General features: G+C 64.5%; 6 protein-coding genes across 6 annotated transcripts in view; 4 read left to right on the top strand and 2 right to left on the bottom strand.

Annotated features, from left to right (window-relative positions):
- Positions 1-68: 68 nt before the first annotated feature.
- H696_00872 (maleylacetoacetate isomerase) lies at positions 69-1553 on the bottom strand. The gene is made up of 2 exons (XM_009494757.1): positions 828-1553; positions 69-649 (listed from the first exon to the last, which is right to left on the bottom strand). The coding sequence occupies exons 1-2, from the start codon at positions 1498-1500 to the stop codon at positions 426-428; spliced, it is 897 nt and encodes a 298-aa protein (XP_009493032.1). The 5' UTR covers positions 1501-1553; the 3' UTR covers positions 69-425.
- A 469-nt stretch (positions 1554-2022) lies between these two features.
- Positions 2023-3357, top strand: H696_00871 (hypothetical protein). The gene is made up of 6 exons (XM_009494756.1): positions 2023-2226; positions 2347-2446; positions 2556-2603; positions 2711-2748; positions 2852-2930; positions 3107-3357. The coding sequence occupies exons 1-6, from the start codon at positions 2131-2133 to the stop codon at positions 3184-3186; spliced, it is 441 nt and encodes a 146-aa protein (XP_009493031.1). The 5' UTR covers positions 2023-2130; the 3' UTR covers positions 3187-3357.
- Positions 3358-3597: 240 nt separating this feature from the next.
- H696_00870 (hypothetical protein) lies at positions 3598-5705 on the top strand (the record flags this gene model as incomplete). Its single annotated transcript, XM_009494755.1, has 6 exons — positions 3598-4439; positions 4578-4645; positions 4724-4777; positions 4905-4998; positions 5201-5253; positions 5420-5705. The coding sequence occupies 6 exons, from the start codon at positions 3598-3600 to the stop codon at positions 5662-5664; spliced, it is 1356 nt and encodes a 451-aa protein (XP_009493030.1). The 3' UTR covers positions 5665-5705.
- Positions 5706-6166: 461 nt separating this feature from the next.
- Positions 6167-6430, top strand: H696_00869 (hypothetical protein; the record flags this gene model as incomplete). The annotated part of the gene is made up of 1 exon (XM_009494754.1): positions 6167-6430. One exon carries the CDS (start codon positions 6167-6169, stop codon positions 6428-6430), a length of 264 nt encoding a protein of 87 aa, XP_009493029.1.
- A 165-nt stretch (positions 6431-6595) lies between these two features.
- Positions 6596-10016, bottom strand: H696_00868 (hypothetical protein). Its single transcript, XM_009494753.1, has 7 exons — positions 9624-10016; positions 9368-9532; positions 8682-9190; positions 8449-8530; positions 8228-8317; positions 7989-8098; positions 6596-7878 (listed from the first exon to the last, which is right to left on the bottom strand). The coding sequence occupies exons 1-7, from the start codon at positions 9864-9866 to the stop codon at positions 6723-6725; spliced, it is 2355 nt and encodes a 784-aa protein (XP_009493028.1). The 5' UTR covers positions 9867-10016; the 3' UTR covers positions 6596-6722.
- Positions 10017-11972: 1956 nt separating this feature from the next.
- H696_00867 (hypothetical protein) overlaps positions 11973-15024 on the top strand; it is a 9717-nt gene continuing 6665 nt past the window's right edge. The window contains exons 1-5 of the mRNA XM_009494752.1: positions 11973-12139; positions 12266-12513; positions 12678-13078; positions 13206-14701; positions 14900-15012. Of these exons, the coding sequence (XP_009493027.1) occupies positions 12022-12139; positions 12266-12513; positions 12678-13078; positions 13206-14701; positions 14900-15012 (2376 nt within the window). The 5' untranslated portion in view covers positions 11973-12021. The remainder of the gene's footprint in view (positions 12140-12265; positions 12514-12677; positions 13079-13205; positions 14702-14899; positions 15013-15024) is intronic.

The raw sequence follows: 15024 nt of genomic DNA, 5'->3' as shown, positions 1-15024 counted from the left end.
CATATGAAGGCGCCCGATCGGAGCGGTCACGCGCTGAGGCGCCAACGCTTTGACACCAGGCTGGCTACTCTCCATGGGGGTTCTTCTTTATTTGTAGGGCACAGTTAGACAAGCCAGAACCGTGATGGGAGCGGTTTTTCCCAGGCGTCGAGGCGGCCATGGGCGCGGCGGCGTGCATATGTATATGTGTGCGTGTGTGCGCACACGCATGTGCGCAGACGAACAAACACGCACGCGCATGTGCGCGCACACACACGCATTCGCACATTCACACACAGGCATGTCCAGCAGCCTCCTCGGCATGCTCACATATGCGTGCATGTGTGTACGCGTGTCAGCTCGGAGGGAGGCGGCGTGCTCGACATGGAGACGGGGAGGGGGACTCAGGGCCTCCAGCGGAGGTGGAGACATGGGCAGATGGCACATCACTCCTGCTTCGGGGCGTCAGGCTGCAGGTCCGGGTGCGCCTTGGCGATGGCCTCAATCTCCTGGAGGTTGGCCTCCACACGCAGGAGGGTCGGCATGGCCGACAGGTCGACATTGAAGCGCCGGGCATTGTACAGCTGGGGAATGAGGCAAATGTCGGCCAGGGAGATGGTGTCACCGTACATGTACTTGCCGGCATGCTGGATGGCCAGCTTCTCGAGGGCTATGTCCAAGAAGGGAGGTTGCGAAGGAGCGAGGTAGAGAGAGAGAGAGAGAGAGAGAGAGAGAGAGAGAGGGAGGGCCCCATGAAAGGACGAGCGCATCGTTGGCAAGGAGTTAGAGGACGACAAAATAGACCCACCCAATGTCAACACATGCGGCATGAAGGGCCGGCCACATACCAACCAGACCGGTGGTGATCCACTTGTTGGCCCACTCCGGCGCAGAGCCACCAAGACCGCCCTGGTCAACCGGCTTACCAACGTGGGCGATGACACGGGCGTTCTGCACGGGCTGGGTGTCGGCGACAATCTGCAGGGCCATGGCGCGAATGCGAGCGCGAGCCAGCGGGCACACCGGCAGCAGCCGGACCCCACGGTCACGCAGCAGGTCCTCCAGGAACTCGATGATGGCCATCGACTGGGTCAGAGTGAGGGTGGTGATGGGGTTCTCCATGGGCGGGCCCTCCGGGTCGGGCTGGCCGCACTTCTTGGCCGGATGCCGGCGGAGGTCCATCACCAGGGTGGGCACCGCGCGGTTCGGGTTGAGCTTCTCGTACTCCTCCTTGTTCTGCTCGCCGCCATCCAGGATCAAGTTCACCGGGCGGTTCTCATACGGCAGCTCCTTCAGGTTGAGGGCCATGCGCACGCGCCACGAGCAGCTCGAGCGCCAGTAGCTGTAGAGGGTGATCTTCTCGATCGAGGGAGGCACCGTCATCATCGGCGGCCGGGGGGCAGACGTGTCCGGGGCCGCCATGCAAGCCGGCGAGGTGGCAATCGGGCCGGTCTCCTCGGTGCGAGGGCGCTTGGCAGGCTGATCAGTGGTGGGGTTGGAGGCCGAGGCAGGGCAGGACATGGTTGACAGGAGGACGTGAATAGGGCAAGGAGCGGGGGGGGGGGGTTGGCGTCTGCCGGGCCGGGGAGAGTCCCCCGGCCGCAGAGCACCGGCTGACGAATATCCCGCCTCGCCGAAGGTGTGGCCGCCCCCGCTCTGCCCTGCCCTGCCGCCATCCCGGACCAGCGCACCGACAAACCGCGACGGCCTCTCGCTCTTTCACACCCACACCCACACACCCACACCCACACCCACACCCACACCCACACCCACACACACACCCACCCACCCACACACACACACACGCAGAGCCCCGCCCCCGAGTACAAGCGTGCCACATCCGGGGCTTGCTTACCGCATCAAACCAGGGCGATCGAAGGCCCAAATACCAACGGAGATCCGCATATCTGGAGGTTCGTCAGGGCGCTTCCATCGGCAGTTGCGCGGTGGCCCAGACCGGGGCTGGATTTTTCTCTTTTTTTCGGCCGCCCCCGAGCCGTCCCCCCCCTTCACCTGCCGTCATGAGTCAGTCCACCCCCCCCCCCCCTCCCCCCCCATTGCCCTCCACCCTCCTTCCGCTCGCCGGTCTGCCCGCGCGCTCTTCCTGCCCCTCCCCCGCTCGCCTCCCCGGCCAGAAGATCCCTCGCCGTCATGTCCTCCGATAGCAGCGCCTCTGCTGGCACCCCGGTGCCGCCGATGATGACCAGCCAGATGAACTCCGAGTCGGCCATCCTCACCATCCGCGTGGTGCGCGAGGCTTCCCTCCCTCGCTCCCGCGGGGCCCAACGATCGGCCCCCACGTTCGCACATGGTTCACAGACTCCCCCCCCCCCGTCCCCGATGCTAACATCACTCGTTGCCTGGCAGATCCGCTCCATTACCTTCCGCAACTCGCGCAACCTCATCCTGCGGAACATCAACCTGAAGACCACCACCGGGCGGGACCTGCTGGAGATGTCCCTCGCCGGTGCGCGCCACATCCCAAATGCCCATTGACACATCCCTCCCCCTTTCACCCGGTGTCCGCTGACCTTCGTCTCCCTCGCCGCTTTACGTCATCCTGCCGGCTTCCTCAGCGATTGCCACTGAAAGTGCCTTCCGCCCCTTCCGGACGATCACCTTCGGTATGTTGCCCTCCTTTCGGCCCGCGATGGCCCTCCCCGCTGGGAGAAAGAAAAGTCCTGTGGCTTGGTGTTGTTTTGAGCTGACAATCGCCCCCCCCCCCTCTCAGACACCCTCAAGATTTACCACACCGCCCACATGAGCAAGGTTCGTGGTCCTCATCCGACACGCCAACCGGCTGCCGCCCTGCATGTGCTTACCGATCACACCCCGCCTCTCTGCCTCTCCCCTCCGCTGCTGGCCCATGCAGAAGGGCGACCTCATCATCAACACCGGCAGCGAGCACCTCGTTCTGGACCCCCACATGTCCCTTTGGGACAGCGGTGTCCGTGCGTTTTCCGCCTCCATCCACCCCAACCACCCGCTCCTTTTCCTCCACCTCTCTTCCCTTTGTCTGCACGCCGCTGTTCTCCACACACACACACACACATGCGCGCATGCGCACACGCTAGCCCCTCTCTCACCTTCGGCCCCGCCATATCCCCCACGACGTGCCCCCGCGCAGGCAACGAGTCTGAGATCTCCCTCTACAACAAGGCCATGTACCTGGAGTACCTGGCGGACCCGCGCCAGCTCTGGGAGTGAACACGTGGCCTCAACGCGATGATGAGGTGCCGCCGCTCGACTCGGGCTTCTGCCCCGCGGCGCGGCGTGGGGGGGGGGGGAACGTGTTACCGCGACGCGGTCGTTCCGACGCTCTCCCTTCTCCCCGGACACAGGTATCTCACCCTGGTCTCTCTCCCTATCCCCTGCCCCAAGTCGTTCCGAAATAGATGTCCCCTTGCTCAGATTTCCACCCCGGTGCCTCGATTGCGAGAACACTCAAGACTGTGCTTGCCGGATTTGCTCCGGGGGGTTCCGGTCCATCCCCCCAATCGCTCTCCGTGTTGTCCCCGACCCCCTACTCCCTCGCTTTCTTCCCCTCTCTCCTTGTCCCCCCCCCCCCTCCCTCAAAGTATGCTCGCCCGGTCCCTGCTTGCCCGTCGGACCTTCTCCATGGCGGCGGCCCCCCATGCTGCCCGGAGTCTGTCCACCACGACGCCCACCTCCGACAGCGGGTCCACCCCCTACAGCCCGGACTTGCACTCGTCGGCTTCCAAGCCCAAGCTTGGCGCCTCTTTCCGCAGTGCGCAAATTGTCTTCGATCGCGAGACCAAGCGCCTGCAGCGCGACCGGGCGGCCTTCCACCCGGATGCCGAGCAGGCCGCCTACCTGCACGACCACATGGCTCTGCGTTCGGTGGACCGCATCCGCGACATCATGGGCCGGTTTGAGAAGGTCCTGGATGTTGGAGCTCGCTTTGGCCATGTCGCGCGCTTTGCCGACCCGGAGAAGATGGGCTCGGTCTACGGTGTGGAGCTTAGTGGGGAGATGGTCCGCCGGGGCCAAGAAATGCGCACCCAGCGGATGGAGGCCGCCGCGGCTGCGGCCGCCTCCAGCCCGCCGGCTGACGCCGGGGCTGACCCCCTGGCCGATCTCCTGGCGGGGGGCAGTGCTCCGGCCGGTGCCACCACCGCCACCACCGCCGCCGCCTCCTCCACCACCGCCGCCGCCGCCGCCGCCGCCGATGGGGACTCCGACGCGGAGGATCGCTCCACTGAGGATCTGATTGAGCAGGAGGACGCGGTCCCCTACATGGCCTTTGTGCATGACGAGGAGCAGCTGGCCCTGTGCGAGCCGCTGCACCAGCACGGCCCCTTTGATGCGGCCATTTCCTCGCTCAGTCTCCACTGGACCAACGACCTGGTTGGGGCTTTGTCTCAGATCCGCCTGGCGCTCAAGCCAGATGCTCCGTTTGTCGGCTGTGTATTCGGTGGGCAGACGCTCTTTGAGCTGCGGTACGCACTGCCGCCGGCACTTTTTTATCTTCGCCTTTCCCTCGCTCGCCCGGTGCTCTCGGCTTGCTCGATCTTATCTCATGCCCATTGAATCTCCTTCGCATGGCCTCTGCCCTGCTTGCTGTGTCGTACCGACAGCACGAGCCTCATGCTGGCCCAGCTTGACCGCGAGGGTGGCATGTCGCCCCATATCTCCCCGCTCATTGGTACGGTCGCATATCCTCGTCGGTCATATGCCTCCCGAGATGACCAAGCTGACCTCTGTTCCGCTTCTCTCCACACAGACATCAAGGACCTCCCGGGCGTTCTCACCCGTGCTGGATTTACCATGACCTCCGGTGCGCGACATTCCCGCCTCGGTGGCCCTCGCTCCTCGCCCCCGCGTGGCATGGTCCCACTCACTCCCACGGATCGCCCCTCCGCCTCTCTCCTCTCCGCCCGCGTCGCTTGCCATGACCCCACTAGTCGACATCGATTCGATCGTGGTCCGGTACCCCGACATGTTTGCTCTTCTTTCGGACCTCCAGGCCATGGGCGAGTCCAGCGCCGATGTCCAGCGGTGCGGATAGACACACCCACATACACAACATGCACGCGCAGTTCCGCAGTCAATCTCCTCTCTCCCTCTTGCAGGGCCTCCCTCGTTTCTTGATTCACTGACATGCACACGCACACACACACACACACACACTCTCTCTCTCTCACACACACACATGCTCTTTTCCTCCTTCTCCGCCTCCCACCCTCCCTCCCCCTCGCAGTCAGCCATCTCTTTCGAAGGACACCCTGATCGCGGCGGCCGCCATCTACAAGGGTGCGTCACGGGCCTGCGGGATCCTCCCTTGCCTGGATTTTCCTTCTCCCCTCCCTGCCTCGCTCACTTTGGCCGGCTCTTTCCCCCGGCCATCTATTCTCAATCGTGCCCAGTTACTCACTCGCGAGCCGGACAATTCGCAAAACACGTACGTGCGCACACAAAGAGATGTACGGCGAGCCGGATGGCAGCATCCCGGCCACTTTCGACATCCTGCACATGCACGGCTGGAGTCCGGAGGATCCCGACCGCGTGGCGGCCGGTTCCTCCTGCGGCGGCGGGCAGCCGAAGCCCCTCGCCCGTGGTTCGGCCACGCATTCCCTGCGACAGGCCCTCAGCCTGGATGCTCCCCCGCTGGAGGGGCTTTTCACCCCGACCGGCGAGGAGACCGACACAAAGGGCAAGAAGTAATTGTGGGCTCGCTGCACCCCACCCCACCCCGCCCCCCCCCCCCCCCCTCGCCCCTCGCCCCTCGCCCCTCGCCCCTCGCCCGCCGAACGTCGAGATTCATACTCCCAACCTAAATACACTTCACATGCACGTGATATAGCAACTGCCCCTTCTCAGGGTGCCGATGCGTGGGGCTTTGGTGCTGCAGGCGTGGTGGGCGCGGCCCGGCCGGGGGGGGGGGGGGCGGAGGACAGTCCATTCCGCCGCGCCTTCGGGCCCTTCACACCCTCGAGGGTGGGGATGCTGAAGATGGGTGCCGTGTATTGGGAGGGCAACTTTCTCCGCCTCAAAAGGGGGATGACGGGCAGCCAGAGCCCGCCGCAGGCAGGATGTACCACCATCTCGACCACCATCTCCTCCCCTTCGTTCCCCCTCTCTCTCTCCCTCTCTTTGCCCCCTGCTGCCCACCCCTCCTCTGCGCCTTGCAGCCTGTCCACCTCCTTTCCGCTTCAGCACCGCAAGCATGACCGCCGCCAACAATGCCAGCCGGAAGATTGCCAACATGGACTGGGTGAAGACCCGCCAGTTTGCCACCTTCGCCGGAAGTATGTTCTTCGGGTCCTTCCTGGTCGGATCCATGTTCGACGCTTCCAAGAAGCAGGAGGAGGAGATGGCCAAGATCCAGGGGATCATGGACCAGCTTGACCAGGAGGCTGCGGCTGCCGCGGCGGTGGCCGCCACCTCTGACAGCCATGTGACCCCCGCTGCCGCTGCTACATCCGACTAATCCACCCCGCACCCCTTCAGCATTCCCTTCTCCTCCTTGTAATATAGATTCCCTCCGGCATTGTGCTCGGTTTGCAAGAAGCGTGTGTGCGTACGTGTCTGGGTGCAGGTGTATATGCATGGATACATATATATGTGTATATATATATATATATATGTGTGTGTGTGTGTGTGTGTGTGTGTAGGGGGGAGGAGGAGGGCGGGCTGGGGGTATTCCCTGTGCACGCATGCGCAGATGCAGTCTATTCCCCCAGCCAGTGATGGCTATACCCACCAGAGGGGCCGCCCTTGCTTCAAGGCCGCCGGTTGGTCAGGCGCTGGCGGAAGAGAATGTGGATGGCCGGGTAGAGAACCAGCATCTTCTCAATGACCTTGGATGGCGGCCCGCAGGGTGTGTGGGGCAGAACCTCGCCGGCCTCAGCCAGCTTGATCAGCCGCAGTGTCTCCACAATGACGGAGTGCTCATCGTCATCCTCGTCGGCAATCTCCTTGCGGATTCGATCGATGGCGTCCGAAAGCTGGTCCGCCGTCAGGGAGGACTCGTACAAATCGCCAGCCAGCTCGGGGACCAACGCGGCGGCGGAGTGGCGCGATGGCGAGTGGCTCTCCTCATCGGTGTCATGGTCAGCATGTGCCGGCTCCTGTTGTCCTGCATCAGGGACCAGTGCCTCCGATGAGGACTCACTGGCCGCCGACTCAATGGCCAACTCGGGGGGCGGGGACAAGATGACAAAGTCCTGGTCACCACCCGCCGGGGGGAGAGACCCTGATTCGGAGCGGACTTCATTCTCCACGAGGACCAGGCTCTCCCCGGATGACACATCCGACCTGGCCGAGGAGGGGGCCGCCGAGATTCGGGCACCCGGCATCAGGGCCGCATCTTCCTCAAGGGCATCGGTGAATTCGTGACCATCCTCATCGGACATGGTGGCAGCTTCGCTGTCCTCATCCTGACTAAAATCATGGTCGTGGTCGTGGTCGTGATCGTGGTCATGGTCATAGTCATGGTCGTGGTCGTGGTCATAGTCATGGTCGTGGTCGTGGTCATGGTCATGGTCATGGTCGTGGTCGTGGTCATGATCTTCATCCTGACCGGCCAAGGAACTCAGGGCACTGAGGAAGTCCAATGGAGCGGAGCCATCGCCGCCTTCGAGCTGAGCGCGCACGCTGACCGATATCGACTGGGCGGTCATGCTGGTGAGCATGTCACCGAACTGAATGGTGGCCAGACGCTGATCCGGGGTGCGTTTGTCGTAGAGATCATCCAGGCGCTTTTCGATGACCGGGTCGCCAAAGCGATATGCCACTCCCTCGGCGGAGAGGCCGCGCTCGCCGGGATCACACCAATCCGGCTCCGGAACATCGGCCTCCCGATGGGCCATCAGTTCGCTGACATTGTATGAGGGGCAGTGTCCACAGCGGGGAAAGTGCGAATAGAAGGTGACAGTCCTGGGGGGGGGGGGGGGGGGAGGAAGGCCGGGGTAAGTCAATGGGTCACAAAAACAACAACATCATCATCATCGCCACCGCCGCCATGGGAGAAAAGACCAAATGCATACTTTTTCTTGCAGTCATTACAGCCAACCAGAACCTTCCAGCTGCGGAGATCGGTCGGGAAGCGAAGGAAGAAGTGCAGCAAATCGCGCCGAAGCCACTCAATAGACATGTCCTGTAGCAGGGCGGAGGGGGAGGAGAAGGGAGGGAGGGAGAGAGAGAAGGACGAAGGGTGAGCGAGAGCGGCACCGGCGGAGAGTTGGCTGCCGAGAAGGGAGACACGATCGAATCAAAGGAGACGCACCACGCAGGTGGCCTTGCAAATCGGGCACTGGTAGATATTGTTGCCAAGCATGGAGTTTAGACACTCCGTGTGGATGGGATGGTGGCAGGGCTGAAAGGTACGGAGGTCAAGGGGTCAGAGACACGGAGAGAGAGAGAGAGAGGCAAAGTCAAAGGGAGGGGCAACAGGCCGTGGACCAAGTCAGAGAGAGGGCGGGCGCGTATGGATGGGGGATTGCGCACCAAAATGCAGGAATTGGCAATCGAATGTGCCAGGTACTCATTGCAGATGGGGCAGTGGTGGTCCAGCAGATTTTTGACACACCTGCACCCATCACAAGGGGGGCCCCACATGTGCCCGAGACGGGCAGTTAGTCAAACACAGGAGGAGGAGGTGGGAAAATCAGAGCCCCCCTCCCGCATGTCGAGGAGAGGCACCGGAGCAAGGACCGGGAGGAAGGACATCGAGCACGTACAGGTGGTCATCTTTCCCCTGATAGTCGATGCAGACACCGCAGTCGAAGCAGTGGAAGCTCTGGCCATCGGAAATCCGACAGATCCGGCAGTGTTCACAATGGAAGATGCTGCGCTTGGCCCCAGTCTGGAAGAGATGGCACACGTCGCAATAGTAATCCGAGATGTCCGTGTCGCAGGCGGTGCAGTGCTGGCCAACCGGCTGGACCGTTCCACAGCGAGTGCAGCACATGGTGGTGATGCTGTACCGGTCGACAGTCTCCGGGCAGATGAGCTGCGGGGGCTCGGGCCGGCCAGCTTGCCGGGCGAACTTGGCAGCGGTCGCGCGGAAGTGCTGCTGGATGTCCGTGTCGTCATGGCACAGGCGACATGGGAACCAGGAGTTGCAGCAGTTCACCAGCAGGAGGACGCTCGACTGGTAGTGCCGGCAGCCGAGATGCGTGCCGGCAGGGATCGCCGGAGACACCCCATCAGCCGGGCCACTTTGGGGGAAGGGAAACATCGTGCCATCCTACCGTGGCCAGGGTTGGATGAGCAGGGGGAGATTCCATCAATGTGAGCACGCGTGGGGAAGGGGGGGGGGAGGGGGGACGCGACCGGGGGAGGGAAAAGCACAGGACACTACAAGTGCGCGTGTGGAACAGGAGGACACCTGCCAGGCGGGGAGAAATGCCGGCCGGGCACGCACCTGGTAATGGCTGAGAACCAGCGGCTGAGGCACGGTGGTGGCCTTCTTCAGGCAAGCAGACGGGGCTTCGGGGTCCTGGTCATTGACGTCGTCACACGACACAGTGTCGGGGACGTCTTCGCCAGGGGACTCGTCGCCATACACATGGCCGGTAGTAAAGAGGGCCTGGGGTTTGGGGGGGGGGGGATTTCCCCGTGTTAGTCGCCGCCAAGTGCAAAAGGGGGAGCGAAGCAGATGCGCGGGAGGCATCGCGGACCTGCACACGCCGGGCCTTCTCGGTTTCAGAGAGCTCGGAATTGATCATGATCTCGCGAATCCGCTGGCGGAGACTGGCATTCGGGTCGAGCTCGGCGTCCGGGGACTCGGGCACCGATCCGGTGTCGGGGTCCTCGCCCTCGCCATCCTCCACCGGCAGTGATCCGGCGGAGGGGACACGGTCGATGGCCGCGTCATCGGGCCGCGGTTCTACGCGGTACTCATCGGCAGGGTTGTCCTCCATGGTGTGTGAATGTGTTTGACGAGAGGGGAGGATGGGAGGAGGGGGAGAGGCAAAGGAAGAGGCGGGCAGGGGGATGCAGCCGGAAATGGGGGGGAGAGGGGGATGTAGGGAGCTTTTGGGGCCCCACACCGGGGGGCAGGGGGAGAGGCCACTGGGTCCCGAAAAGTGCCGATATGCCGGAGGCCCAGCGAGGGTATGCCCCGGACCCGATCCTGATTTCCATCGCGCGTGCGCGCGTGCGCACGCGCGGGCGCTCCTGCGCTCGCGGGCTTACACTGGGCCGGCCTGCGCGGGCTGGGGCTGGGCCCGGGGTGCCGAGGGCCCACCAGGGGCTAGGAGCTTGGTCTAAAAAAGGGGCGCCCGCTCGCGCCGGATCTTACATGAGCCCGCCCCCGGCGCTTACCACCCCCCGGATGTCCCGGATGCTTCGCGGACGCCCTGCCCTTGGTCCCCCTGGTGGGCGCGGTTGAATTTGTTATTCAGGAGGACGCCACCCCCTGGGGAGAGAGACCTGGGGGAGAGAGGGGGACCGGCGGAAATGGTTCTTGCACGGGAAGAAAAAGGGCCGCGGCCGGCCTCGGGCGACCTCTGGATGGAATGGGAAGCGCGTGTCTGGCCGATCACACCGCCGTCCAATCGACCAACATATGATCAGGTGAGTAGGACACACGCCACTTTGTGCCAACAAGGGGCTCGTGCGCCTTCCGTGGGCTCTCGCCCGGCCCGAGCTTCGTGCCTCGACCCCGCGCGCCTTGCCGGAACCATTCGCGCCGTCGCCTGCCCCAGCTCGGTGTGGCGACAACGGAGGGGCGAGGGAGGTGCCCGGGAAGACCCCGCCTGGGCCAAGAGGGGCGGGGGTGCCCAGGAGGGCCAGGCATGGGTCAGGGGAGCGGGGAGGGCAGAACAATGCTCAAGTTAGTGTGTACACATTTGTCTTTCGTGTGGCTCGCATCGCTCGGCGAGGGGGGAGGGGTGGGGGAAATGAGGATGCCGAAGGCTGGGGGTGCACCGTGGCCCCCTTCTCACAGGAGGGCGGGGGGCGGGCGGGCTGGGAGAGGATACTGGTGCCCCCCCCCCCCCCCCCCCCGTCCCCCTCCTGCGCACAGGCATGAGATGCCACACGCGATGCTGATCGGCCTGGCCGATGGACGCCATTGCTTGGGCCTCTGCGTGTGTATGTGTGTACGTGTACATGTGTATGTGTGTGTGTGTGTACGTGTGTACATGTGTACGTCTGTACGCGTATATGTGTGTACGCGTACATGTGTGTACGTGTGTGCGTATGCTCGTGAGTCCGTGTCTCGGTTGGTGTGTCCGTGAATGTGGGGATGCTGTTGCCCCTTGCCTTGCACTTGGTCCTGTGTGTGGGGCGCCAGCAGAGAACGCGCTCGAGACCCCCCAGCCAGGCAAACGGCGCCAACGCTGCTTGGCAGAGGGACGCCCCTGTGGGCGCCCCAGGGCCGGCGTGTGTGTGTGCGAGTGTGTGTGTGGACCAGTAATGGCCTTGCTTCGTAAGGGTTCCTTCTGGGCGCGCCTGCCCCCCTGTCCCGGCCCCGCATCTGACCGAGGAGTCTTCGGCGGACCCTGCCCGACAACGCAGGAGTCTGCGTGTTCGCTGAGTGTTCCCCCCCCCTCCCCTCCGCCCGCTCCCCGCCCGGAAACCGGGCCCCGCTAGATCATCTTTGCCGGGAGGCACCGGGGGGTAGGCCGCCCCCTCCAGAGAGCGAACAGAGCGCCCTCAGACGTACCCGCCAAGGGGTGGGGTGGAGGAAAACCAGCCCCTTGGCTGTGTTCCCCTGCTGACACGGTCGATCGTGCCTCGCCCCCCTCCTCCCCTGAATTTGATGGTCGGGCGCATAGAGGAATTTTCACGCCCCTTTGGCTTCGTGTTTCGCCTCAGTCCCCCCCCCCCCTCGGAGGCCCTTGATGGGCGGCTTGTTCGGCCCGGCGCACCGGCGCCCGGGGACCAGCAAGCACTTGCCCCTCCTCTGCCCCCTGTTCCCCTTCCGTCTTGACGCCTCCTGCCCCTTGTGCCTTTTGCCAGCCTCTCCTCAATCTCAAGCCGACGGTTGGCCCTCGGCTCGTCCCCCCCCCCCCCCCCCCCCCCCTCCCCCCCGCCCTCCCCCGGTCGGCGTGCGCCGGGCTCCCATCAGCCATGGCCGCCGCCTCGCCTTCCGTCTCCTCGTCTCGGGTTGACCGTCTGGTCACGAAGCTGGCCATTTGGAATCAACCCGCACGCGCTGCCACCGGGGCCCCCTCCGCTTCGGCTGAGGGTGCGTCTCGCTCTCCACCTTTCCTCGCGCGCCTCGCTCACTCTGGCCTGTTCGCGCGCCCCTCCTTTCTTCTTGCCCCCCCCCCCCCGTGCGCCATGTCTCAAGCTAACGCCTCACGCCTCGCAGACCTCCTGAAGCAGGAGCTCGAAAAGCGCGGCACCGTCGAATACTTCTCCGACCCATCGGTGGAGTTCAAGTGTCAGCGTTTGATCGGCTCGCCCGGGTCCTTTTCCATGGTGGCCCAGGCTCTGCAAGGGGGGCGTGCCCCGATGGCCGGGCAGTGCAGCAGCACCATCCCCGGCACCTTCGCCGCGGTGTCCTCGGGCCTGGTGTTGATTGATGACTTCAACATCTTTTTCGCCGACTCCACGAAAGTACGCCCCCGCACGAGCGCCCGTGCCCTCTCTCCAGCTTGTCAGGGCTCTCCCACCGGAGCGCGCCACGCACACGCACACACCAGGCAAAAAACAAACAAACAAACAAACAACGACAAACCTCGAGCCCCTTCCATTTGCTCACACATGCATGTTCGGCGTAGATCTTCCACCAGATTCACCTCCTTGACGTGGCGATTGTCAATTCCGAGGCGTCCCCCAACGAGCTGATCCTCGAATGCCAGTCCCCCTTCGACTCGTCCATTGCCGCCGAGACCCTCTCACGCCGTCAGGGTGACGAGGACCCGGATCCGGCGGCCGGATCCGGCGCTGCCGATGCTCCTCCTGCCGGACCGGATGCCCCTCCCGGCACCAGCATCAATGGCGTCGAACTGCCTGCCGGGGGTGGCAGCGTTCCCGCTTCCCAGACTACCCTGCATGTCTTCATCCGGTTTTCCCCGGGCATGTGTGACCCCTTCATCCGAGTGTTGCTGGAGCGCTTCTACGCCGTGTACCCCTCCTCCCCGAGACTTCCCTTCTCGCTGGAGGTGACGCCACCCGATCGGTTCGTCATGCGCTTCGCTCTGCCCTTCCTCTCCACCCTCCCCCCCCTCCCCCCCCCCCAATCGCCCGACGTCCTTCCGCCGCCGGTCTTCTTACCTGCTTTGCTTTTGCCTCCCTTTCGCAAACAGCCTCGCCGTTCTCAAGGCGCATCTTCCCCATGGCGATCCGGCGGATTTCGCCCTTTCCTACCGGGCGTCGTGCTTCCGCTTTCCCAAGGCCCTGACGCCGCTGCAGTCGCACCTTTTGGTTTTGGGAACCCTGGCGGCCGAGGAAGCGGCCCTGGCTGCAGCCGAGCTCGCGCACCACGCGGCCCAGGCCGACTCCGCCAGCTACCTGGATGGGTCCGAGGTGCCGGGGAAGCTTTCCTCCGCCCATGGGCATCCCCTCCTGCGGGGCACCTTCCGCATGGGGCGCTTTTGGCGGCCGGATTTGGATTTGGACACGGTGCACGACCACATGGCGGCGCTGCTCTGGTCGCTGGCCTACTCGCGACGCTGGAGCAGCTTGACCTTCGGGCCGGACCCCTCGCCGGAGTTGCATCTCGCGGCGATCCACGCCCAGGGGGGCCAGGTTCCCCGGTCGCAATTTGATCCGCTCAATACCCGGTTGGATTTCCTGGCCGCGGCTGGCGCGGCCGGCGGCCCGGCTGTCAGCTCGTCCGCCACCACCAGCGACAGCACCAGCTTCGAGGGGCTCGGGGCGTCGATCGTTGCTTTGGCCCTCGGTGCCAGCCGGACCCTGGCCATGGCGTCCTCCTTCAGTCCGGGGATTCTTTCCTCGGACGGGTCGGAGGGGGTCGCCTCGCCGGACCACCAGAATCCGACCGCACTCGCCGCCGAGGAGGCCACCTCCTCGCCCGGGGCTCCGCTGCCGGCGTTGCCTTTGCGCACCCGGCGGCACCGTGCTCTGGGCAGCAGCAGTGGCAGCGGCCTCAATGGGGCGACGGCCCGTGAGAAAGCGCACGCCGCCTACCTGCCCTTGTCGCCCCTGGCGCTGGACGCCCTGGCACAGCTCATGGCTCTTGGAGATCGGACCCCCTTCGCCTACATCGAGGCGTCGCGCGTGGGACTGACCGTCGATCCGGTGGAACTGTTGGCTGGCCGGGCGCGTCTCTTGCACCCGGCGGTCGATGGGGCCGGCTCCTCGGTGGCAATCGCCTCTGGCGGCGGCGGCGGCGGCGGCGGCAGCGGCGGCGGCGGTGTCGCCGCGGCCGTCGGGATGTCTCCCTCCTCCTCGATGACTTTCTTCTCGCCAAGCTCCACATCTGCGCGGGTCTCCCCGGCAGATGGTCCCACGGCCAGCGAGCTCCACTCGCTGGATCTCAGCGGCAACCTCCTCTGCGACCGAGCGCTCACCTCCCTGGCGGACTACCTGCTCACATGCGGCATCAGCCTCCGGGGGCTGGCCATCTCCGAGTCGGTGACCAATCCCCGCGGTCGGGGAATGGCCGCCCTGTGTCGATCGTTGCTGCTCCTGCAGCCGGCCAATCTGACCCGACTGGAGCTTCGGTCCATTCGCCTGGACCGCTACGTGCTGTCGGCCCTGTCGCCGGTCCTCCGTGCCGCGGTCAACCTCGAGCGCCTGGACATTGCTCGCACCCGCCTGAAGCTGGAATATGTCGTCGGTGCGTGAGCTGGCTTTTTTTTCTTGGATGGGCTCTTTTCTTCTTCCCTCTCCCCTCCCATCCTTCTGTGGTGCTTCTGCTTCGGCTCGTCCATCAGGCTTGGCGGGCCTTCGCTTATCCCCCCCCCCCTCCCCTGACCTTCCCTTCCCTCCCTCCTTCCTGGGATCTCGCGCCCCGGCTCGCACCCCCTCTGGACAGAGGACTTCTCCAAGGGCTGCGCTCGGAGTCTCAAGTATCTGGACATTTCCGAGAATGAAACCTCCTGCCTAAAGCCCCTGTCGGACATTATCCAGCATTGCGAAAATTTGAAGGTGCGTCTGCCC

The sequence above is a fragment of the Fonticula alba genome (genome assembly GCF_000388065.1).
Source record: "Fonticula alba strain ATCC 38817 unplaced genomic scaffold supercont2.1, whole genome shotgun sequence".
Lineage (NCBI taxonomy): Eukaryota > Rotosphaerida > Fonticulaceae > Fonticula > Fonticula alba.
The sequence above is the reverse complement of the archived record's forward strand: the minus strand, read 5'-3'. Positions and strand labels throughout refer to the sequence as shown.

What these genes read in the sequence shown, in the direction of transcription:
- H696_00871 (XM_009494756.1), top strand. Translation starts at nt 2,131, where the DNA reads ATGTCCTCCGATAGCAGCGCCTCTGCTGGCACCCCGGTGCCGCCGATG. An exon ending in CCATCCTCACCATCCGCGTG is followed by an intron (nt 2,227 to 2,346) that starts GTGCGCGAGGCT and finishes GTTGCCTGGCAG; the next exon opens with ATCCGCTCCATTACCTTCCG. An exon ending in ACACCGCCCACATGAGCAAG is followed by an intron (nt 2,749 to 2,851) that starts GTTCGTGGTCCT and finishes TGGCCCATGCAG; the next exon opens with AAGGGCGACCTCATCATCAA.
- H696_00872 (XM_009494757.1), bottom strand. Translation starts at nt 1,500, where the DNA reads ATGTCCTGCCCTGCCTCGGCCTCCAACCCCACCACTGATCAGCCTGCC. An exon ending in GATCACCACCGGTCTGGTTG is followed by an intron (nt 650 to 827) that starts GTATGTGGCCGG and finishes TCTTGGACATAG; the next exon opens with CCCTCGAGAAGCTGGCCATC.
- H696_00868 (XM_009494753.1), bottom strand. Translation starts at nt 9,866, where the DNA reads ATGGAGGACAACCCTGCCGATGAGTACCGCGTAGAACCGCGGCCCGAT. An exon ending in TGGTTCTCAGCCATTACCAG is followed by an intron (nt 9,191 to 9,367) that starts GTGCGTGCCCGG and finishes TGGCCACGGTAG; the next exon opens with GATGGCACGATGTTTCCCTT. An exon ending in TTGCCAATTCCTGCATTTTG is followed by an intron (nt 8,318 to 8,448) that starts GTGCGCAATCCC and finishes CGTACCTTTCAG; the next exon opens with CCCTGCCACCATCCCATCCA.